The sequence below is a fragment of the Molothrus ater genome, chromosome 3 (assembly GCF_012460135.2).
Source record: "Molothrus ater isolate BHLD 08-10-18 breed brown headed cowbird chromosome 3, BPBGC_Mater_1.1, whole genome shotgun sequence".
In the NCBI taxonomy this organism is placed as follows: Eukaryota; Metazoa; Chordata; class Aves; order Passeriformes; family Icteridae; genus Molothrus; species Molothrus ater.
Window position 1 is genome coordinate 101,923,629 of NC_050480.2, and position 25,869 is coordinate 101,949,497.

Below are 25,869 nucleotides of genomic sequence, written 5' to 3' on the forward strand. Positions count from 1 at the left end.
CAGATTTCTTAATGAACTGAAGATTAAGGGACTGATCCCCCAGGTTCCTGTTCGTGCAAGGCGTCACAATAGATTCAGCAAGACTGTTTCCATGAGCAAGAACTGTCCATGTAATTTATGATTTGTCAGACTAAGTTCATATAGGACTGAGTTAAGACAGGACAATATATCCATTATATCTTTCTGAAAATGTTCTTCCTCAAGGCTTGAGGAATAAGAGGTTTTATAACACTTTTAATTCAGACTGAAAGCAGCATTTCCCAACTTTACATATATAATAAATAAGACAATAAAACTGATGTTTCTAAACATCTAATTTTTATAATGGTGTAATTTACAATGGTACATTTCATAGAATGCCATAAGATTAATTTGTACGCAAGCTGGAGGTGGCCTTAACCACATAATTCGTGCCTAGTTCCAGATATCAAGCTCCTCAAGGCTTGGGGATGTTTCAAGTTTGGAATGTCATTTCAAACACATCTGCAGTAAAAATGTTTTTATTTTAGAGCACTTCAATCTGTGCTATTCAATTACAAAGAAAACATCATAAACAAATTTATGATCACCCATTCTACAGAAAATGAAAAACATATTTTTAGAAAGTTTCCACACAGAAGCAGATCTGTTGTTACTAAGGGGAGAAAAAAAAGTGATTTAAAATACTGTGTTATAAACATACAGTGTAATCCTTTTACAGCACAAAAAAAATACACTACAAAACAAAAAAGTAATAAAAGTTTACAAAGAGCCACTTGCTTTTAATTGGCTTGTACATTTGTACAGTGTAACCTGAAGTTTCATTCTAAAAATGAAGAAGCCATAAATACTTGGTATGATTACTGAGAGAAATATGAGGGGGAACTAGTTTAAAGCAAGTCTTCAGCTGCTTTGATAAACTGACTACTCATCTTTAGGAACTTAAGTTTTGCCTGCAGTACTTACCCCATTGGGAGGAGAGGAAATCCATTCCAACTCTGTCTGTTGTGCTTTAGAGTCCAGCAGTATTACTAAAAAAAAGGAAAAAAAAATGAAATTCCACAGCTTGTTAAACATAACAAGGGTGGATTTAAAACTAAGGAACAAAAGACAAATTTTAAAAAGTGATAGAATGAACATAATTTTTGTACGGATTAATAGTTCTCTTCCTATTGTTAAAAAAAATTATCTGCAACCCCAACTAGCTATTTATTTGTAAACAGACAAATCATTCTCTGCCATTCACATATAAGCAGACACACATATCTGCTTATACGTGAGAGTAAATACATAAATCTTTACAATTTCATTGCTTAAAACAGAGTGAGGGATTTTTAGTGCTCTGAAGTACTATTAATCAGTCATTAAGATGCATGCTCCCTCCCTCTCCGTTTTCATAAGGACATTTTCCATATGCTGGTCATTACAATCAGCTTAAAGCACACAGACATTTCAACGCATTTCCAAACTGATTTATACAGGACTGGTCTATACCTCGCCAAAAGTCACATTGAAAAAGCAATGATCTTTTTTGAGTGTCAAAATGAAAAATACTTTCACAAGTATTTTTATTTCACAAGTAGCAGCAATAATTCTGCAAATAAATGACAACCAGGAATATAGAAAATAAAAGACTCTGCAATTACCTCACACCTCGCATACACAAAATCAGCCTAATTCACTTTATGGTAATAGCTTCCTAAAATCTTCACATCATGGTGACATTTATATACAGAAAGACATCAGTTCTAGCAGTACCACAACTATTTTCAGCTAAATGTAACCCTACCTCCAAAAGTGGTTAATCACAGCCTAATAAACCAGCTCTTTAGTAGCATTCCTAATTTGAAGCTATTCCATATACCTTTAGCTATAAAGCTATTTATAACTTTATACACAGCACTTCTGTGCTGTCTAAGATATTTAGATGTGTGACTTAAGGCTGTAACTTGAAGCAACTTTTGCAGGTCTAACAAAACAGTTTTAATTCTAGCTTTGGCCCTTTCTCCAAGAAGAATTTAACACAAAATAACACTGAATTACTAAAAAGATGCCTAAAAATTCATTCAGCAATACACATGGCATGTTAGCTGAACACAAAAAGGTAGCTTCCAGGCCTCTATTTCAGTAATGAAGTGGAACTACTCATTAAGGAAGTTTGATAGTCTCCCTCTAGAAAGATTACCTGCTTATGTCATTAAGGTTGGATTCAAGGGGCTTTACTTTGTAACACTTTCTATAGAAAAGCAGGTGGTGTATGCGGCGGCTTGTTAAACAAGAACATTTATAATGGTCCTGGAAAAAAAAGGTACCACCAAAAATTTAACCGTTTCAGCACCAGCACGCTACGGCTGCAATTCATTATACTTTTTATTTGGCAGTAATTCTCCACCACGTAGCAACGGGTGAGCACATCAGAGAAAGAAAAGATAACAAGCAAACAAAACAAACAAAAAGAAAACCCACAAAGAAACAAACAAAAAGAAACCCCAACACAGAAACCCCTGCTCTGCAAACACCCCTTGTAAAGAAATCGTGGCGTTCCTTCTGGCATCCAAAGTTACCGAGGAAGAGCTTTCCAAGCCAGCGGCTGCTGCCCTGCTCCCAGCGCGGGGAGACCCGCGGCTGTCCCGGCTCGTTCAGCAGCGCGGGGAAGTGATGCGGGGGACGGCGCCGCGCCCCGCGCCCCCCGCCGGCAGCCGCAGGGGCTCCGCAGCCTCCCGCACCGGGAGCGCACCAGGGCTGCTGCGCGCTCCCTCCGCGGGGAGCTGCGGAGCGCCAAGGGAGGCGGAGAGGCGGCGGGCGAAGCGCGGGGGCGCGGCCGCGGGCAATGGGCTCAGCGGGGCTCCGCGCAGGCGGGGAGCAGCGGCCTCTCGCCTCCGCGGGGAGCCGCAGCCGCGCTCCCGGCGCTGCGCGGAGCTGCGCGCAGGCGGCCGCGCCCCCGCGCCGAAGAGCGGGGCTTGGCGGCCGAGCCGCAGCGGAGCGCCGGTCCCGCGGCCGCCCCCGCCACACCCCCGACAGCCGCGGCTTTGGAGGAAGCGCCCGGGACAGCGGCCCCAGAAGGGAGCCCGGAGCTCCCGCAGCCACGGAGCGGACAGACAGCCCGCTCCCCGTGTCCGCGCTGGACCCGAGCGTCCTGGCAGCTGGCAGAGAGCTCCGCAGGTAACGCGGTCACTTTCTCGCTTAGAGAGACAGACGGACCCTGCCCCGTTCCTCTCTGGGATCTCACCGCGCCTTCTATTGAGCTACAGAAAGGAAACTCGGAAAACTTTTCAGCCTTTACCCCTCCCATCGCTTTCCCGTACCCAGCAGGGAGGGGTAGGAAACCACGCGGGGCTACTGCCACCATCGGCGAGGCCGGCGGTGAAGCTGCAAAGTTACTTTTTTTGTTGTTATTTTGTTTTGGGTTTGTTTTGTTGTTTTTGGTTTTTGTTTTTTAACTCGCTCTTTCTTCCGCGAGAGTTTTCTGCGCTTGCAGCAGGTAGCCGCTATCAATCCCTGTCTGCCGCTCGCCCCCTCCTGACCCTCCTTTGGCTAGGTGATTTTCCCCGAATATACAGACATTATACACGCACACTCATAGGTATAGATGCATATATAACCACCCACACACGCGTAACACAGGAAAAGCCGGGATAGGCTACCAGTGGGAAGCACCGGCGTAGCTCCGAGGACGGAGCAAGCCGAAGGGCAGAGCGGCACAGGCAGCCCGCACCGTCCCCGCCTGCCTCCCCGTCCGACTGCCCAGCCCTTCTCCTCTCCCCACCCCATGGCTACTGGTTAGTGCTCCCCGCGGGAGGGTTTCTGTGCTTTACAGCCCCTCCAAATAAACTTTCGAAATGCTGCTACGGAAAGGCTCCTTCTTCTTTCCCTCTCTAATCTCGCCATCGACTTCGTCTTTTAAGGGCAGAGTACATTTTAACTGAGGCGTTTTTTAAAGCTCCAAATGATATTTTATTGCATGCCAGAAATTTAATGAAAAATACTGACGCATCCAGCTGAGGCGGGGGGGTGGGGGGGAGGAACCCCAAACGCATACATATGCAGAGGCACCGAAAATGCCCTGCCTTCCCTTCCCATGTCATGTCGTGTGTGTCTTCATCCCCCCCCCCCCCGAAGATGGAGACGGACCTTCGCCTTCGGCTGTCAAGCGCGAGCAGGGCGCTCCTTTAAATCATTTCGGATTTTCTCAGCGTGAAAAAAGAGACTCCCAGATGGGCTTTGTGAATTGATTTTAAACACCTCCATCAGTCTCTGATACAAAACTGACTGATTTGTCTCCGTGCGCGGGGGAAACAAATGTGCGGGGTGCGCCTTACACAGATACCAATATAGGACTGACGAGAACGGGGAAGCTCCGTTGTGCTACGCAGATGGTGTAAGAACCCTAAACCTCTCTCCAGCGATGCCGGGGGAGAGCACACACACTGCAGGCACAGTAAGCCGGGCTGTATGTATCCTCTAAATACATGTCCAGCCTGCACGGCTGGGACGTGCCAAACTGCACCCCGATGCTCCTTCCCGCGGTCTGTGCCCAGCCCCGCTGAGCCGGAGGAGCGCTGCAGGCCCCCGGCGGGGAGCGCCCCGCAGCCCCAGCGCCGCGCTCCGCCTTGCCTCCCACCAAGCGTCCCGAGCCCTAAAACTCGGCCCTCAGCCCCTGCCCAGGGAGCAGCGAGGAAAGCCGCCCTCCCCTCACCTCCTCGGGAGGAGCAGGGCTGGCACGGGAAAGCGACATTCCCCGGCACGGATACCCGGGCCGGGGGCTCTCCCAGCCCCATTCCTCCCCATCACGTGCGAATGCTTCGCAAACCTCATTCCTGGGAGCAAAAGGCAGTTGTCCCGGTCCCTCACACATACACAGGCACAGCCCCCAGTGAATGCCGTGTTTTTTCCACCCTCCCACCTCAACTAAAAAGTCTTTTTTTTTTTTTTTTTTTTTTTTTTTTCCTGAGAGGGGGGCTGATAAGCAGCTAGCAGGGGCAGGAAGGTCCCCTACTGAGCCACCAAACAGACTTCATGAGCAAAAGCAATAAATAAGCTCAAACTTTTTGTTTTCCGCATCACCTTACCTTCTTTTGCAGCCTGTGCCTCCCCCGTGTGTGCAAAGCGGAACAGCCAGACGGAGCACAAAATAATCCAAGAAGGGAGCCTACTTTGGAAAGCCATAGTGCAGGAGCGGGGTGATTTTATATTTCTAGCTCTCTATTCCTAGACACTGCCACTGCCGCCGCTTGGTGGGTGCTAGAGGACGGTGGAGAATTTGCTGTGCTAGTCTGTGGCTCGGCGCTCCCTCCCTCCAGGCTGCCTTTCTCTCCTTCGCCTCCTTCTCCTCCGCCTCCGCGCCGCTGCCCGGCTCCCGCACCGGGCCGGCCGCCCGCCAGCCCCGACTGCAGCCCGGCCGCCCGCGCCGCGCGCCGATAATATCAATGAGGGCAAGGGGGCGGGGCCTCGCCCGTGGAGCGGCCCGTCCCTCAACGTGACTGACAGCGCCTTTTGCCCAATCAGCAGCGGCTATCGGCGGCCGGCGGGCCGAGCCGCCCCCTGAGTCGCCGCGGCCAGGGGGGCGGGGCCGGCGGCGCTGGCCAATGAGCGCGCGGCGGTGTCGGGTGTCTGCCGGTGCCGGGGAGCCGCGGGCTGCAGCGCCGGGACGGAGGGGCTGAGGCGCGAGCGGGGCGCCGAGCCTGGGCGGCTCCTGGTGCTGTCCCGCACGCCTGGGAGCGACTGCCCGGATCGTCCTGCGAGCGAGGGGACATCCGTGCATCTCCCCCCCCCCCCCCCCAGGGTTCCCTGTGCTCTCTCCGCGTCGCAGCCGCCGGGGTAGCGAGGGAGAAGGGTCCCTGCCAGGTCCGGCCTCTGTCCGAAGCCGAGCAGCCGCCGGCGGGTCCCCGCACTGCTCCTGCGCGGTGCCCGCCTGTGGCCGGGCTGAGCGCGCACCTGGGTCGCTGCCACAGAAAGGGAAACTTGGGCAGAAGCTGCGGGATGGTTCCCTGAGACAGCCCTGCCACAACAGCCAAGTTCCTCGGGGCTGACATCACTGGGGATCCCTTCCCTCTTTGCGTTCGTGTTTTCCGCCCCGCGTCTCCCGTTTGCCCCAGATGTGAAGAACAGTTTAATGGCAATATAGATATTGTGTGGGAAAGGAGAGGCTGCCTCCCCCCTGCCCTCTCCGGGTGTAACCTGAAGCGCGTGTAATCCTCTAACAATGAGACAAATAGGAGGGGGAGGGAAAAAAAAAAAGTGAAACCCGAGGGGGAGAGGAACTTGCCAAATTTCTCTTGTCAGCGCTCATCCTGCGGACCGGGAGAGCTTTTGCCGGGGATCCATCACGCCCCCACCCCTCCGCTTTCCTTTCTCCAAACCTACGCCTCGCTCCTTCGGAGTGAAACAACTGCGGGACAGACACAAAAACTCACCGCTCCCCCCGAAGGAGGCCGCGGAGCGGAGCGCGGTGCGCGGGGCACGGCGCCTCGGTGCGAGCGCTCCTCTCCCGGGCCGCGCCGGGGCCGGGGCCGCGCAGCCCCCGCGGCGAGAGGCGGCGGCCCCAGCTGCGGTCCCCGCTCTACGCCCCCTGCTCGGCCCCTGCCTCCTCCACCTCTGTCCCGCGCAACCTTCCCGGGGCCGGTGCCGAGCGGCATGGACCGGGTTTTGTACTGCTCCGCTAAAGGTCCATGGTCGTGTCCTTTCGAAGGATAGACACTGCGATATAAACAGAATTAGTGACTGTCGTCTCGGAAGCAAGCGAAGGCAGCGAAGAGACAGGGGTGTAACTGCAATTCGGTGGCAAGATTGTGCGAGAATCTGAAACACGCCTTGCGTAGATGCGGAGCCTCATATAGAAAATGTTATGCCATAAATGGGAATTTAGGTTGGGGGGAGGTTTGTTTGTGGAACCTTTAGGTAGATAAGACAAAATTAGAATTACTACTACAAATAATAACAATATTGCAATGCTCAGCATTGACGGATTAACAGCCACCATACTCCGGGTTTTGAGCACTTTCCCTGCGGGCTCCTTGTGACTTCCGAGAAGAGTGTAGAGAGAGGCTCCAAAATATGCTGTATGTCTTTCACTTGCTGAATAATTAATATGGCTTAGAATATGACAGTTTTTGTGTTTCATTCAGAATGCTCTGTTGATACTTTGGATACCATGATAAGTGTAGGCATAGTGCAGACTCTTGGTTTTCTCATCCTCTGCCGTCTGTCATACCCATCCTCATGCATGTGTACTTAGAAAGGGGAGCTGTGCAGAACAGTGAGTAGGCTTATCTTCTTTTTAAAAGGCTGTTTTAAATACACGCAAGGATTTTGTGACTTCTTGGCAAATTTTCACGGGTGAAGTTAGTTTTCACATTGCATATATTGTAACAGTGATTAACGAAGATGTAGGAAGTCTTCAACCTAGTTAGTTCTCCACAATTTCCTAGCATGAAGTACTAGCATTTATTATGTCACTAAGCCAAAAAGACAATTTTCACCCCAAAGAATTTACTAAAAAAATTGCACTGAGGTTTTGAATGACTATGTTTATAAAAATGTAGAAACTTGCTAAATGGAAATATTTACAGGAGAAAGGCTTAAATGGTAACGAGGTGTCTTCCTGTCCTGCATATAGTATTAGGCCAGACAATTATTTTTTACATCACCTGCATTTATACAGATTATACTGTACTATTTTATACAATCTAATATTGTATGTGTATGATATATGATGTATCAGATCATACACATATACAAGGATTCTCAAAGTTATGTAAATGTATTAACCACACAAAGGATGTGTGTGTACATGAGTGAGCATAAAATGAAACTAAATAAAAGATTAAAAAAAAAGTCTATATTCTTCTTTCTGATCAACCCATTTTAAATGTCCTGTCTTCCTGATAACTGTAAATAAAGATAAAGATGATATATTATATGTACTGCTTTTTTAAAGCAGTTATGGATGTATTGACTATTACACCAAAGCATTCCATATGCACCGAGAGTGTCTATTAGTGTTGGGGGTGTTGTTTTGTGTTTCTCTCACATTAAATCTTTGTGAAATTGATGAAGAATTTGAAATCTTTTTTAGTGAATTTGATTATTCCATTTTCTCTGTTTATTTGTAGTGTTTTCTAATACTTCATTGTATTCTGTAGGATGCACATCCTGTATCGCATCTCATCCAGCTGTGTTAGATCTTCTGCAAAGAAAAACAGAAAAGAGATATAATACTACTGAACAAAAATATTCAGGCTAAATTGACTACAATCTTCAGATTTGGTAACAAAACCTCTGAGAGAAGGAGAAAAAAGGACCTGGGAATTTAATTCAATTCAATGTGTTACTATTCAGGTACCACCAAAATAAATAGTTAATGGGAAAAGAACAATGTAATCCAAGATTGTCTCTTTATTCTGTTTTGTCCTTTTTCTCCTGTATATAAAATAAAAAACAGGCCATATTCTGTTTTTTATTTTTGCTTGTAGTTAGAATGATTTTCTTGACATTACCAAGCTTCCCTATGCTGGTACTAACTTCGTGCTAGCTGAGCTTCTCTATGCTGAATTGCAAAGCTCTAACCAGACTTTGGAAAAATACTTAAATAATTTCCTCCTCCTTAAAATTGACTAACTCTATCTCCACCAAAACTCGGTCTGAAATTGTGGCACAAGAAATATGGGATTAAAGTGCTACACAAGTGTATGTAAGGAAATGGGCATAATTTGAAAGTTGTTACAAAGTTCTGTTTTCACTAATTTTCTTCTTGCAGGATTCATTAATTCTTTCTTTCCGGCTTTGTGCAGCATTGAAGTGAAATTTCAATAGTTTCAAAAAGCTGTTGAAGGTTAGCCTCAGACACTGTTTCTGTATATCAGGTTGAGTCTTGGTTCAGTCCACAGTACAGTGATCCTTAAGACTGGTTTTGAAAAAAAAGAAAACAACCCTTGAACTCTGTTTTACAGTAGCAAAAGAAGAAATTAGTTTTAAGTAGTAAAAGAAGACTTTCTAAACCCTGAATTTTTGGTCTTAATCTAAGTAATCCCTAAGCTGTGTTTATCCATGCACAAGGTTTTCTATGAAATACACAGTACACTTTTTTGTGCAATTTTTGTCAATTTTTTGTATATTTTTTAATATAAAATTCTGTGTCTTTGTGACATTTCACTTGTAAGTTGTGTATGCATAATAAATCATTGTATCAGACTATGCATTTAGTTTTACAGATGTAATGGCACTTACATTCCAGATCTAGACCAGAGATGGATTTTCCATACACTGTCAATTTCAGATAATCTGGTGGATTTATAAGTCAGAGTAACTATTATAGTAAAGAAGACAATGTATTAAATAAATATTATTGTTCATAAAGAAATTTTAGAGAATAGGGACTGGCTTGTTTGAAAAGCATGCTCATATAAAATGTTCTTTTTCTAGTTAAAATGCCAGTTTGGTTTTGGGTTTTTAAAAACTATTTTAGTTAACACTAATCAAAAATAGTGCTGTTAAGCTTCACACTTTAAAATCTTTACTTATATCAGAATGGTAATAAAAATTCACTGTCAAATTTTCTTTTGGGAGATTTAAAGTTGTACTGTGCTAAATAGATACATAGATCATGTTTTCCAAATCTATGAATTTTCAATACACTTTGAGAAACAGTACAGAAATAGAGGTAGGATGGTGTGTCATCTTGCCATTTAATGGAAATGAAATACATTCTATAGAACAGCAAAAATTAAATTCAAATTAAACATACAGTGAACAAAAAAAGCTTTTGCCTTTCCTGAGGAACGAGAGCAGAGTTGTAGAGGGTCCAAAAGCATGCTGCATTTGAGTGCTGTGAGACTGCCTCCCCTGATAAACCTGAATTTGGAAACTGCTTTACTGAGCAACAAGAGCCTTTGGAGAACATACTGTCTCTTTGTTGATCATTCTTCAGAGTCTTTTAGTATATCACATTGTGCTGCAGACCTTCCCCTGGGAAGCTTGAGCAGGACAAGCCAGTGCCATCATCCTGTGATAGCATCTGGAGATATTCTGAAAGGAGATAATTTGCCTTTCTCCCCTATGAATTAAAAGAGTGTCTTTGTGTTTGGAGGCAACAATGAGTATCTGCACATATAAGCTCCTTGTTGACTTCAATTCTTTGTAAGATTTAAAGCTTCAATTTTTCCTAGGATGTTTGTCATACTAAAAATTGTGCACAGAAGAGCCTGACCATAAGGGCAGCTAATTTGTATTTTAGTTAATTAGTTGTAAGTGACAGATAAACTCTAACAATATGCTCCAGTGAGGTTAGTATCTTCCTGTTCTTATTCAGCACAAGTGACATCTGATCATTTCCATCTGTGACAGCCCTAGATCCTTCTTTCAGCCCAGCTGAGGTGAAAAATCAGACCCAGTAGATTTCCTGTTTCCATATATTACCTCCTCTTACAGTCAGTCTCAATCTCTCAATTTCCTTCTGTGAAAGAGTATGAAAGCATCTCTTCCCTCAATCCTCCTTCTGTGTTAGGAGGTAGGAGGGGAAAGGATAAAAGAACAGATGCAATAACCCTTATTTAGTTCTGAAAGAGAAACTACAGATTGCAATGGCAGGAGTTCCAGTGCTTTCACCTCTAGATCCAGGAAGTGTAGTGATGTGGAGCAGCACTACTGACAGGAAAGCTGCCAAAGTGTATGGGAGAAGGTGTTCCTTGAAGTAGAATAATTTAAGAATTGCATCTCTCAGGAGTACAACCCTCTGCAGATTTCCCTCTTTGTCATCTTTCACGTATTCTCATACTCTTGTCAAGTTCCCATGCAGATGTACTGCCACTTCTGTTTTGGTCTGTGGATTTACCTCTCCTCAAAACTGATCTTTCATTATCCACTGCAAGTAAACCAGATTTCTGGCAAGTAATACACATACTAATTTGTTGAAGCTTGTTTTGTCCTCAGATACTTGATGCTTGCCAGATACATTTAATCACAAGACCTTGCATATTTTATCCCCTTTAAATATGAAAGTGCACATGGTAGTGTGTTTCATGGGTAAGTAATGCTTTATTCAGAATGCATTTCCTTTTGGCTTGAATTTGCCAAGTGTAGTTTCAGGATGTGATTTCTTTAGTATTTACTGTAGTGTGACGAAGGTTAATAGAAGTACCTAACAAACTCCTTCTGCAGCCAATTCTGGTTTGTGTAAAATAATCATCTTCTCATACAAATGCAGGCATGATGCAAATCCCCTATAAAATTAAGCTACATGGCTGTATAAGGAAGAAAAGAGGGTTTGCTGTAGTAGACCCTAAAGGGCAAGCTAACCCCTGCCTGGCTGAGTAAATATGACAAATATAAATCACAGTATTGCAATATTGCCTCTGGTCCCCTTCTTTCCTTCATTAGCTATCTCTATCCCCATGAAAACATGCACCACAAACTGATAATCTCACCCCCTACACCACTGAATAGTTTATTTTTCTTTTAATTAATATAATTTCACATGCATATGCCAAGCAAGCTCTTAGTTGTTTCCCATCTAAGGCCTCAGTTCAGATAATGTTTTCCTGATGTAAGTGCTTCCATTGATCTAGATGAGAGCTAGGTGATACTCCATCTGAATGAGACTGACACTCTTAACACTAAGTATTTTTCATGCTGTTTCAGGTGAAAAGCACTTATTTTCAAGAAATACTTTATTTGTCCTTTTGCACATTTTTTCTTGAGAAGGTTATTTGAGCTGTAGTGATTAAAAGAGCTAAATGGTGCAGTGGGGTGTGCAATCTTACACATCAATTTTTTTTTGTGTTCCTTCTTTCTCATGAATAATATGGCAGCTGTCTACAGTAATTCATCTGTCATTGTGTTGCCCAGTTGCTTAGAGTTAGTGTTTCTAATCCAATGCATAACTTTTCTTAATTCTGGCTACCCTGAATAATCTTTTGCTACATTGTTGTCTACAATTTATCTGATAGGTAAAAAATATATTTTCTACTCATAGTACATATCTTGGAGCATCCTATAATTTGCTTGGGTTTATGATTAAATTAACCATTTCTTTTTTAATACACTTTTTTTTTTCTATCTCGAAGCTACACTGCAATTTTAGACAGGTGTCTGCCTTGCACTCTGTAATTATTTTGGTCTTAACAGTCTTCTTTGGGTAGACTAAAGAAACTATCTAGTACCAATTTATTTGAAACTTTATTTTTTTCCCTTCTAATAGTACAATTCAAAACATTCATGTATCTTCTGTGATACATGAATTAACAACATCTTCTGTTGTGATACATGAATTAGCATGTTCTATTTCCCTTCACTTCTAAACTTTTTATTTATTACATTTTACATCTTAATCTTACACATTTTCAAATATAACCAAATATATAAATAATGTTATGGAAATGGAAATGAATAAATATATCTGGCAGATTGAACCTTAAAACCAAAGAATTCAGATTTATGCTCTCTGTGAGGTAATATGATTTTGTATTTCTTTCACTTATTTCATTTGTACACTACCAGAAAAATTTCTATACCTGCTGTATTACTGTAGTAAGCCCCACAGTAAAAAACCCACTTACCTAAGTGAATTTCCAGTGTTAAGATTAAAAGATTAAAAAAAAAAAAAAAAAAAAAGGTAGTCTACCAGACCCAGGGCATCTGCCAAGGATATTTTAGAAGAAATCTACCTCCTGAATTCCAGGAGAAAAGATCTACTCTTCTTTTCCCTTCTTCATTGTTAACATATATACATATATCGTTCTAATCATCCCATACGGGTAGTGGGAGTTTGTTTTTTCCCCAAATGGTCACAGGCTTGTCAATGAATGTTGCTACACAACAAGCAAACAAACAAACAAACAAACAGAAATACCAAAACAAAACCACCCAAAACTTTGCCATTGTGTGCCTCTTAAAATTTACTCTCAAAGGACATGGCAGGCTGAAAGAGAATTAGGTAACCTTCTCATTTGGTAAGCTGAAAATGCCCTCATTGTATTCTGAAATGCTCAGAGGTCCTGTAAAATTATGGCACATTTCAAAAGCTGGCTGGTGCACTGCAGGACCAGTTTCAGCCTTTGCTGTCTGGAGCCCTGCCCCAATCCACTCTTCTTTCCCCCAACCTGGCCTTAGCTTTCTTTGCCCCTCGCTGTGATTTGCAAGTCAGTGCTCTGAAGGTTTTCTCATGGCATGCCTATGCAAAGGCTTTCCTCTCTCAGAGAGAAACAGGGAGGCTTTACTGGTATTCCTACCTCTTTGTCCTGCCATATAATGTGCCTTGCAGATAGCCAGCTGTAGTATAATTAAGCTAGATTTTAGGTGCTTAATCAGGCTCAGCAAAATACCCTAGTGTGTCACATTCCTTCCTGCTGAAATCAGAACATAGCTTTAAGTCTGCACTGCCTCTACTGTACCTGTTAGTAACTGCTGGCAGCTGGCAAGAGCTTCATCTGAATTTGGATTCACTAGGAGGTTATTTAAGATACTTTTCTTTCAAAACAAGTACTGTACCGTATCTGTTCATACTGAGACTTTTCAGTACATTTATTTGTCAAATATGCATATGTATGTGTCTACATACATAATTTCCTCATAAATTCAGTAGTCTTAGATAAATGGAATGTAGAGATAATACAGCTTCATGCACGAAACACTGTTTACAGAGGGCTAGTCTCTTATCTCCTGTGAATTGACATAATTGCAACAATATTATGCTAGTTGGGGCTTTTTGGCAAGAATTCATGACAGTTACATAATTCATTACAGCCTATTCTAACCTACTGAAATCTATGCATATTTTTAGGCATAGTTTGTACATTCTTACTGATTTCTGCTCTGAATTCCCTATTGATGTGCCCTCAGGTTCCCCCTGGGTATGCTTCTGTCACTGTGTCACTTTGAGAGTCACTGTTGCAATTCCTCCACCTATACAATCCTCATAAAAGTCAGTGCAGTGTTTAGATGCACATATGTAATAGGGCTGGATGTTGGTCAAAGCACAGTAGGTCCTGAGCTCTCTTAACAGTCCTTCACACACGCTTCCAATTACCAAGTGCTGTGAGCCTGAGCCTTACCTGATGTGAACCCCTGGAGTTGGTGTTTTTATGCACCTGCTAAGATATCAGACTTATGATGAGGTACACCACTTAAAGCTTTCAAAATTTGTTTATCTGGATATTAAAAAAAAAAAAATCAAGTATCTGGATAATATTAGTTTTTTAAAGGAACAAAAATTCTGCATTCTTTTGTGAGAATGGACAGGTCTTTCTCCACCTCTTCCCCCATTAGCTTTCCCCCTGACTTTTCTAGGGGGCTGAGAGTTGTTCCTGAGGAAGTTTGACTTATAGTTGAGACAGTAACCTACAGTCAGGGATGAGATGTTTGAACTGCCTTCTTCTGCCCATCCTCACTGAGCTATGCCTGTCCTGGGAAGCATCCTCACTCTCCTGAGGGCACAGCAGATCTTCATGAATGCTCTCTCACTATTTTGGTTCTGTTTCAAGAGTGTGTTGGAGGAACGAGAGGAGCGAGGGAAGATTGAGTGTACAGCCTGCCTCCTCCTCTGCCCTGCTGAACCAGGGAGAGGGGCAGCTCAGGGAAGAGGAGTAGCTTCTAGGAGAAAAGACACAAAAAGGGGAGGCTGCTGTGCTGTGCTGTGCAGGGGGTGTACTGGATTATCACTGTGGGTACTGTCATAGTCACTTTACAGTTTAGTTGCTGTTTGGTGCAATTACTAATGATGCCATCAGGTGCTCTGTTATCTATACCTTACCTTTTTTCTCACCTTCGGTTTTGCTGTTCATAGGGAATTATAGAATCCTCAGAAAGGTGTAGCTTTGATTTCAAAAGGTGTTTGTCTGTATACAAATGGTGCAAAGCGAGAAGAGTTGATAAGGAGGCCAAAATAATAAGATTGTTTTAAAATTACATTTGCTTATGCTTTTTGCTGCAACATCTGCCTAGCATGCAGATATGTGTGATAACCCCACTTTGCTGACAGTTAGGTCACATTAATCAGGCTGCTTCAATAACTGCTTCTTTTCACCTGCAGCTGCATATTGTTGTCCAAAGGAATTGCATATACTTCTGACCAGTGAGGAGACAGCTTTCCTTGGCTACATTTTGTTTTGAAATTAGTTAGTTCACATCAAAGTTACACTAACTTCAGTGACAGGTAAGATTGGTGTGTAGCAGTGTGAGCTGATATAAAACTCTGGAACCTGGCTTTCAATGGACATCTTAACACAGATCAGAAAAGCAAATCCCAGCACAGTATAGCTCACAGAATTGCTACAAAGGAAATAAATGAATGAAAACTGCATGATTAAATGCTTTCATCTGGAAATTTTGGTGCAATAGTCAGAAACTCTACAAATTCTTCTAATTCATCATACTCTTTGTTTATTACTAATAAATTATTGTGGTGATGGAAGGAATTCATTACCCTTTCTACACACTTCACTAGTTGCAGGTCATTTATTAATCTGTGTTATCTGGTAAGACTAAAACCAGCTGTAATTACATTGTTAAACATTGATTAATAAGCAGCCCACATCACTAATATAAGCAAGAAGCAAGATAAAAATCTTTTTAAAGATTTAGAGTAAAATTTGAGCATTCCTTTGGGAATAAGGAAATCTGGATCTTCATAAATATTCATTTTTGTAAAATTCCATTTGCTTTGCACAGCTGTATTTTTGAACACCTTTTGGAAACAGATTAACAAGCAAATTCAATTACACTAGAGTAAACGAACTGCATTCACAAAGTGGTATTAATGTACTAAATGAAACATTTAGAATGAAACATTTTTTTAGATAGTCTTCAGCTAACCATACTTTTTTTTTCATTCTTAATTTAATCATATCATTAGGCATACATTTGTTTTAAATCCATTTCTGTTTCACAGATTTTAAAACAATATTGCAATTAGAAATACATCATTAAAAACACTGCAGATTCCTAAGCCTTGCTTTTGTAGGTTTTCAGTAAAGTCAGTTTGATTGAAGTGACGTAGATAAAATTATTAGTTGTCAGAAACTTGGATTATTATTAAGGGTAAATAAGCAGAATGTCTCTGGCACTTGACAAAATTGGGGAACTGATTTTTATGATATAGCTTTATGGGGAATAAATTCGATGAAAAGAAGATGCTTTTAGAAAAGATGTTTTAAGACTATCCTCAATTAATCATAAATGACAAATCTCATTATAGCAGCACTATTGTTAAGGGTCTGTCAGTATTTCCATTACAAACCTGTATTTCAAAGATTTATAAATGGGCTACAGAAATTAACTCTGGGATGAAATTTGCTGTTCACACTCTTCGCTATCGGATTATACTTTCCTCACAAAACTTTAAGAAAATCTGTTTTACCTTTTTCAGTTGGTAGGCTTCAAAAGAAACAGAAGTGAGAAGTTCTGTTGATTACTTTTTTGTATGTATAATTTTTTAAAAGGACACAATTTAATAGATCAGGGGAACTGTGATTCTATGGCATAAAGGATCAAACTTGCCTTTTTTCCTTTCTGTCCTGTAAGGATGACCTATTCTAGTGTGAGTTCAGCTTGCAATAGGGTTGCAATAGGACTGCAGAAATTCTTTACTCAGTCTTCTAATCCTTTTAGGTTATGTCTTTCAATTTCATTACTAATCAAGGATTTGAGACCTGTTTTCCAGCTCATCCAAATATGTGCTAATCCAAAACACATTGGACCACGGGGATCTTATAGGACTTTGAAGCAGAGCCTACTATTTCTGTAGAACTGATTCTCTAGGGTGCAAAAATAAGTATTGCTAGAAAGTCCAACCAGTGTAATGGTCAGTAGTGCTGTGGCTCTTCAGTATTATGACTCAGGAAGGTAGATGTCCTGTCAGGCTTTTGAAGCCTCTGACAGAAATGGGGAGAATTCCTTAAGGGCATTTTGAAGAGGACCAGAACCATATTTTGATATTTCTAAGTACATTCTCTCTACTCAAGGATATTAGAGGTGATGCAGTTGTCCTTTCATGTTGTTCTGTACTTGGAAGACAGGACTACCCACATACATATGTCCCGAAAGGTGATAAATGCCCCATTCCTAGAAACGTTCAATTCCTTGTTGGATAAGGCTCTGAGCAACCTGGTTTAGTTACAGATGTTTCTGCTTATAGCATGGGGTTGGGCTAGATGACCTTTAAATGTCCCTTCCAACCCAAATTCTTGTACAATTGTATGATATTGAGAGGATGATAAGGACATCCTGTTTCCTGGCATCTGGCCATGGTTTTTTTTTTACCTTCTTTAGCTAAATCTGTCTTGGTAAGCCATGTCTGTGCATGTTGTCTCACACTGGTGGCCTGGTGGAGGAGTTTCTGTACCCCACTCCTCAACTGTTTGAGCCACCAAATCAGTTACCCAGTTGCAGGCTCCCCATGGGGAACTTCATCTTCCCATGCCCAGGAATAATTTAGGAAAGTACTAGCTGATCTGGCCACATTCTGATCTAACAGCACAAATAGTTGATGTTTGGCAGCATTCCACACTGTTCTTTTATTCACTAGTGCAGATAGAGATTTTGAGGTTATTCAAACTGACAAGACAGCTAGAGGTTGGTTTGGCCACAACTGAAATATGTAATCAAGATGAAGTTTGCCAGTTCCAAATGGGGAAATCCAGCTTGAGAGGGCCAGACCCTCAAGCTGACAAAGACTATTATACCTCTAGAGCTGCTAGCCTTGGATGACCAGTGTATAGATGTACACTGATACCTGCACATCACATACCTAAAAAAATTCCTGGTTTATAAGGGGGCATAGGCTGTGTTCCTGAAGAGACACAGTATTTGGCTGGCTGTCCTAGATGAGCTCTTTAGTAAGAGAAAAATAAGATACTCTTTTGTCCACTATTGCTGAAAAGTTATTTTCCTAATAGTAGCCTTGGAATAAGCCCGCACTAGATCACAGCCTGCGACCTGGCAAGTCAACCTGCAGATGAACCTACCAATTACCAGAAGTGAACCTTGCAGTGACTGAATGAGAGGCTGGCATGTGTGATCCACGTGTACAACCAGACAGCATCTCCATTAACCACATCTCTCACTTCATCTTAGATGGCAAACTTGACTGGCTGAGGAGAGGAAGTACCCTAGAGCCAAAACTCAAGCTGAATTACCAAGACACTATAGATTTGAATAAGTAGATTGAAAAAAGGGAACAAAGTTCATGGAGGGAAGATATTCAATGTACAATGGCAAGTTTATTGATGACATGGTTATTGTGTTGAAAATAAACCTGTTGTTTGTGTAGAAGACAGAATTTATGAAGAACAAAATGCATGATCTTGAAGACAGAATTTATGAAGAACAAAATGCATGATCTTGAAGACAGAATTTATGAAGAACAAAATGCATGATCTTGTGGTTTACTCTATTTAGAAAACAGTATTTATGATAGTTAAAATCTAGGCTGATAGGTTGACTAATTTAGACAGTTGATGCTTAAGGTATTGTGGAGAAAAAATCTTTCTACTTTATTTGAGAATAAGTTACCTAATATTTCAGGTGGAGAGTAGTTATGGTGTGTCACTTTTTTACCCATTTCTTGTTTGTCTTTATACAATGTTGGCCATGCTGAGGACAGTAGAAACTTTACAAAATATGATGTTATCTTCTAAGAATATAAAAACAAATTCTAAAAGGGGTGAAACCAAAGCAAATGGTAATAAAGGGAGGTGAGTTGAGTGAACAGACAAATAAGTATTTAATGAAATTTTCTTTCAAAAACATTCTCTTTTCCAGGTATTTAAACAGTGGTGTTATATTTTAAACTTACTGAACACCTGTAAAAAGTTAAAATGTGGTACAGACCTCTCTGCAGTATGCAGTGAGTCTCTTCTGCATTTTAGTGTGGTATAACCAGAATTAATGTGGCCAAGCAGTAAATTTTCATAGACATTCATAAATAAGTGTATGTTAATTTGTGATTGCTGATTATTTTTGAGACTGAAAGATGTGATATGTAAAAAATGTAAAGGTTATTTGTGAAGATAATTACTGTTTTAAAAAGTTCCATGTCTTGCAGCACATATAAGTATTTCTAAAAAAGAGGATTATTTTCCTTTATTCCATTGTATCTGTATCTGTTATGAACTAGAATCTCCATTCTAGAACTTAAAAAATCAGCCACTTACTGGCAATAGCCACAACTGGAACTTCATAGCATGGATGAGGATGAAACACATCACTTCTGGCCTAAAAATTATTGATCTATCCAAACTTTAACAAAAGCAGTCAGTGATTCATTACTCAAAACATATCTAAATGTTTGCGGACTATTGTTAACTAATAGCCTAATCAACAAAAAATGAAGAGGAGTTACTGAGCAATGTTCATTCTAAGCATTGCATCTGCTTAATGACTCACATGCAAATGTTATCAAAAAGGTCCTTTAGCTCTCTCTTTCACTGCAGAGTTCATTTGAATATGCTGCATTTGAATTATTCTCTTTTGATTAGCCTAGCTTGGCTGAAGGTGTGTATTACACAGTGGTAGTGTGTGAGTGGTCAGGGCTGGCCCAGAGTGCTTGGTGTACATAATAGGAAGTCTTTGGGGTCAGGAGCATGAGCACAAAAAAAAACCACTGATGGAGAAACTCCTTCTTTCTTATGGACATACAGAAGAAATTACAAGACCCTGGAGGCTGAGGGATTGTGTTGTCCCTAGCCTGCTTGTATGAGTAGCTGCTGGGTTTTGTTTAAATCTTTACCTGTATTATTTCTCATGCTCACAGGCTAAAACTCAAAGCCTCCATGTATGCATGTTAAAGGATTTCTTACTATGAATAGGACTGAAGTTAGGAGAAGAACTGGAATGGAAACAGCCCTATAGGATACTTTGGGATGACTGGAAAGCATATCAGCTTATGAGAATGTGTGTCAGCTGATTTTGATGCACAGCCAGCAGGCAGTGTGTGACTTGCCACCCTTCTGCCATATGCACACTTGTGCCTTCTGTGGGTACAGTGCTGTACCAGGCAGGCTGAAGTTTAGTGAAGAGAGAAGCTCTGGTGTCCCTTTGAGGAAAATACAGAAGAGTCTCCAGTTGTGCCTTCTCTTGCACATTTTTAATGAGCATGTTGAAATTGCTACAGCTTTTAGGTGAATTTCACCAGCCAAGTGATGCACCTGGAAATGTTATGGTATAAATTCTGCCTGTTTGGTTGTCTCACACAATCTGTTCCTTTCTACTAAAATTATAGCCTCTCCTCTGTAACAGATCATGGGACCTAGGCACAAACATGTACTTGGCATCTTATGGTGGTATATTTGTAGAGAACATGGTAGTCTGCAGGATTTTCTGTGTCCTAAGGAACCTGACTGATATTTTTGCATAAAAATGAAGCTGTAGATTGTGCTGAAAAATCTGTATTTTTTGTTTTCCTGTAGGAAATCCCAAAATAAAATGAAAATATTTTTCTTTTTGAAGGTTTTTGTCGTGGTGGAATTTTGTTTGCTTTCAAAGAGAAATCAGAAAAATTAAATCAGATTTTTCTTTTCAGAGAAATACCTTAGGTAGAAACTGTTTATTCACTTATTCATTAATTTTAATAAAGAGGGTTTGTTAAAAAAAAATCTCCCTAACCAACTGTAATTATATATTGAGCATTATTATGAGGAATATATTGCAAAATCTGCTAAATACCTATAAAGGTGATTTAAAAAGTGAAACAACATCACGAAATATAAACTAAGCTTTTAGATGTGACAGAAAGCACGCAAAACTATATGCACATAAATAAATAAGAGACCATGTTCTGTTCTTTACTCCTGTTTGCATCTCCTCCCTCCTAAAGGAGGTACTGCTCCTGCAGCCACTCCTGCTGCCTTGTCCCTCACCTGAGCCCGTGCTGGCCACTCCAGGCAGTTCCAGCTCTGAGCCTCTGCTTGCAATTACAAGTGTGGGTGGGATAAACCATAGATGGTCACAGGTCCCTGTTTAGAGCCGTACCCTGCTCCTGCTTAGTTTCTTAGTGAAAATTTAACAAAGAGAGTAATTTTCTGCAAAAATTTTGGCAGCAGTTTGGTTTACCTGCTGCACTTGATCCTCTGGGTCTACAGAGCTTTTCTCACGTGGGAGAGCCTCACCACAGATGAGCAGAGCACAAGGAGAAGCTTTTGGCCTGAATTAAGATGATAATTTTTAATAGAATGTGAATCACTACCATTTCATCAAGAACATAGCGGAAATGCGTAGAAAATTCTGTCAATAGAATGCTATTTCCATGGTATATTTTGTATGATTACAGATTGCATTTGCTGTAATAAGTTACAAATGTAATTTATTACAAGTTGAAATCAGGACTGAGACAAGTCATTAAAAATGTATAATATACAAAATTTTGTTTCTCCTGATGAATGTGAAGTTTCTGAGCTCAACTTGCCTCATTAGTATGTGACAGTGTCAGAACACACTTTGATCCAGAAGGCTAGATATACATGCTGTATGCCATAAACACATTTTAGTTGTAATAACAATCCAAGAGGTTCAGCATATTGCTTAATAAAAGATCAATGCAGTAATATGATTAACCACTCTGTGTTGCATTCTTTCCATTTGTGAGAAAAGATAGTTCAGGAGCTGCAATGCAGTGAATAGCAAAATGACTAATTGACAGACAAGATGAAGGTTTTCCTAAGGGTTTTTTTTCTTCCTCCCCGCCCTCAAGGCTTTCTTTGTTGTTAGAATGCTGTTAACTCTTTTGTTTAGGGCCTCTTACCTTTAAACAGGCTTGTGGAAGAGCTTTTCATATTTTTTAGCAGTAGATTTACTTGCTGAGTAAATATAGCTGATGAAAGAAAAGCTGGTGATCCATAAAAGACCAGGCTGCAGGGATCCTCATTAATCTTCCAATAGTTTTTGCTGTCATTCCTCTTTAAAGTTCCTTCTTGCCTTGTAAAGTGTTTGTGGAAAACGTAGGAGCACTTTTGCCTTCCACTAAGCAGTGATTTTCAGCCAGATCCCAACAAAAGCTCTCTCTCTCTTTCAACTAATTTTAACTTCAACTGTGTCATTGGGCAGGGTTCTCAGCTGTGAAAGGGGAAACATTGTTTAACTGAGTTTTACAAAAGGAAGACAAAGAAAAAGCCAATTTTCTTGTTATCTGATGATGGTAATGTGACTACATCACTAAATGCCTAAGATAAGTAGGATACAATGATAAAATAAATTGAAAAAAATATAATATATTCAAATTTAAAGAAGAGACTGTCCTTTGGAAATCTTGACTTTGCTTCCAGAGATAATGAAGCATATGGCATGAAATTGAGAAAGTTAATATAATTAGCTGTGATGGATTATACTAAGATCATGAGAATATTAGGATGGAGGCCTGTAGTTTAGAAGTTATTTCAGCTTTGGGATTGCTGAGCTGATAGCCTCAGCAGGACTCAAAGCATGATCTGCTTCTTCCAAGGATTGTTAAACTCATATTCAGATTACATCTCCTGTCCTGTCCAGGGTTTTAGTGCATCCATCAGATATGCTACCAGTAAGTCTTTAGCCTAAGGAGTCACTGAACCATGGTTTGGGGTGGAGAGGACCTTAAAGATCACCTAGTTACAACCCTCTTCCCAAGAACAGGGGAAACTTCATTTGGACCATTTTGCTCAAAGCCCCTTCAAACCTGGATTGGAACACTTCCACAACTTCCCTGAGAAACCTGTTCAAGTGTTTCTTCATCCTGTTTCTTCACAGTGAAGAATTTCTTTCTTCTATTTTTTAGATATCTAATCTAAATATACCCTCTTTCAATTTAAAGCCATTCCCTCCTTGCCCCATCACTATTTAAAAGACATTATTTAAAAAGTGCCTCTCCATCTTGCTTGAAGGTCCCCTTTACTTACTGGAAGGCTACTATAAGGTCTCTCTCTGTGTCATTCACATTTTCTGGAAAAATCCCTTCACCCAGGATTTTTCTCCTGGGAAGCTGAGAAGCCTTAGAGAAAAAAGAAAGCAAATTCTTAACTCATTTGCTTCTCCTGTGTTGTGCTCACATATGGAATGTGTTTGGAGATTGTTTATCCAACAGGGTGATTGTTTCATTGGTTTCTGCTGTGGGTTGTTTTTACTCATTGGCCAATTGGCGCCAAGCTGTGTTGGGATTCTGGAGACAGAGTCATGAGTTTTCATTATTATCTTTGTAGCCTTCTGTAAGTGTCCTTTCTGTATTCTTTAGTATAGTTTAGTATAGTATTCTTTAATATAATGTAGTACCATGAAATAATAAATTAGTCTTCTGAGACTATGGAGTCAGATTCATAATTCCTTCCTTCATCAGGGCACCCCACAAATACAATATCTCTGAAGTCTTTTTTCCATCTCCAAACCAGCTTTTTCCCTTGGTCTTCACAGGAGAGAGAGGTATTTCAGCCCTCTGATCATCTTTGTAGCCTTCCTCTGGACTCACCCCAGCAGGTCTGTGTCCTTCTTGTATTGTGGATCCCAGAGCTGGTCACAGCACTGTGGGTGGACTCTCACAAGAGCAGAGCAGAGGGGCAGGATCCCTTCCTCACCCTGCTGGCCACGCTGCTTTTGATGCAGCCCAGGACACATTTGGCTTTCTGGGCTGCAAAATGCAGACTGCTGGGTCATGTCCATCCCCTCATCCACCAACACCCCTAGTCATACTCAGCAGGACTGTCCTCAGAAGAAGTCATATAGAATAATTCAAGATCTTTCATGGACAAGAGGGAAGGGAATAAAATGGTTTAAAATCTTCTTTGGTTCAAAAGGTAAGAAAAAATACAAACCACCAAAATTCAACTGTTTTGCATCAGACCAAGGGGAAATAATTTTTGCTCAAGGTAGGGAAAGAGAGATACAATCTTAGATAGTATCTCTACACTTTCACTAGGACAGTGCAAAGACTTTGAGACAGAACATATTCTTGGTCCTCTTTCAGCTGTACTTGGCACACTTATTTTCAGAGCTGTGTGAAAGTATTTTAGTGGATCAATTTTTCTAACAAAATGTAAAGCCTCAGGGAACTGGAAAATATTTGATCTTGGATTAAGTTTATTAAATATTTTTTGGTAAAGCAAAAAAAAATTAAAAGAAAAGAGAGAATAAGAAATACAGTACTATTCTGGTTCAGCATCCCTGACAATCTATTCTTTTGATGTGAACATCACTGAGAAAATCAAGGAAGTTCCCTTACAGTAGAAGTAAGGATACTTGCTTCTGGAAACTCCACTGCTGAAGCCTTCTCTGGGACTGTGGACACCAAAGTTTTTACTTATTTTCTTTTTGAATTGAAACAGAAACACAATTTTGTGAATATTGGCAGTCAATTGCTCTTTCTCCAATCTCCCACATTACAGCTTTTCTGATTTTTGTATAGTGCTGAGATTATCATTGGCGTACAATCTAAAATTTTAGAGGCAGTTTTATCTGGCTTAGATTTATACCACTAAATGATAGTAATTTTGTTTAAACCATCATCTAGAATCCATCTATAGTTAATTTCAGGTCAGCAAAACAGTTTTAAGACCTATCTAAGGATTAGTTTGAGCTCTGAATCTTTCTCTGCTTTTGGTAAAGGGAATTAAGATTGTTACCTAAAACTTTGTGTCTTTATGGAAGTGGGCCAGGTTGGTTGATATGAAAGCCTGATGGGGCATCTGCTCTTCTAGTAATTCCTAGACTTACTTTCATTTTTATTCTGTGACCTAGTGAATAGTTATTTATTTATAAAATTTGCAATAACTTTTAAAAAGCCATAGAAAAACATAGCTCTAAATTAAGAACTTGCATAGGAGAATGAACTTACAGAGCTTACTAGGAAAATGAAGATGTTAAGAAGAAAAGACTACCAAATACCCTGAAGGAAAGATTTGTTTTTCTAGAAAAAACTAAGTGTTAATTTGTCTCTGAAATTTGATTTTATTTTCATTGAATTACCTGTACAAGCTATCTATCATTATCCCCAATGCCATAAAATTAGGTTATATACTAAACATACCAAGATAATAATGCGTTCAAGGAATGCTTAATAGATGTATCTCTCTCTGGTAACATAAAATAATGAAGGTAATTTCTATTATTTGGCCTCACAGTGATCAAGAAACTAAAATTTCTCCTATAGAAAAGAAGTCAGATCAGTTAGATGCAGCAAATATTTGGATTTTACAAGCAAGCCCTCAACAGCTACAGAAATGGCTTATTCCGTGTATAGGTCAGCCTTAGACAGATGGCTAGTCCCTGAGAAAGCCTACTACAGTGAGTTACAGGACTGCCTGGGGCAAGCTCTCTTCATGGAAATGAGCTCACCTCTTCTTCCATTCCCAGATTCCTAATTTTTGGAAACACCTGTTCCTTAACCTGGGGCCTCTTAGCTCGAGAGAGTTACTTCAGCTGGTTCCTTTGTAGTCTTGGCTTTGTATATATACCTTTGCCTGCTGGGTGGGGATGGAGGGACCTTTCCATCAGGGAGGAAGGCATTCACTCTCTGCGGTGATGTTTGGGGCTGTTTGTGAAGAACAAAACACACAGGTCCTGGTTGTAATTGAAACTTGTTCCCAGTGCCAGCAGGATATAAAAGACTAGATACATTAACTGTTATTTGCAACAGCCATCAGTACAGTGGTGCAGGACCTCCATGGTAAGGCAATTATGATCATAAGTGAAAAGCTGTGCCTCAAAGACCTGTAATCTATAGACTAGGACCATGGAATGGCAAATAATACCCACTGGTACACCTTAAAGGAATGGATGGGTTCAGAAAATCAGGAATGTTAACATAATCCAGTCACTAGTGAGCAGGTAATGTTTAGGAAAGACCTAAAACCATCTTGATTCACATTTTAGGAATCATCAGCTCAATAAGGCCTTTTTATCTTCTGGCTCTCTGAGGCAGAAAATAACACAAAACAAAACCAAAAC

At 41.0% G+C, this 25,869-nt stretch overlaps 1 protein-coding gene across 6 annotated transcripts in view; it reads right to left on the minus strand.

Moving 5' to 3' along the window:
- The window catches only part of EPHA7 (EPH receptor A7), a 178,592-nt gene extending 173,238 nt beyond the window's left edge, over positions 1–5,354 (minus strand). For all 6 annotated transcript variants that reach the window (XM_036380217.1, XM_036380212.2, XM_036380216.2 and 3 more), the window contains exons 1-2: positions 5,049–5,354; positions 946–1,010 (exon numbers count right to left, since the gene is read on the minus strand). In XM_036380217.1, the coding sequence (XP_036236110.1) occupies positions 946–1,010; positions 5,049–5,145 (162 nt within the window). In that variant the 5' untranslated portion in view covers positions 5,146–5,354. The remainder of the gene's footprint in view (positions 1–945; positions 1,011–5,048) is intronic.
- Positions 5,355–25,869: the final 20,515 nt, after the last annotated feature.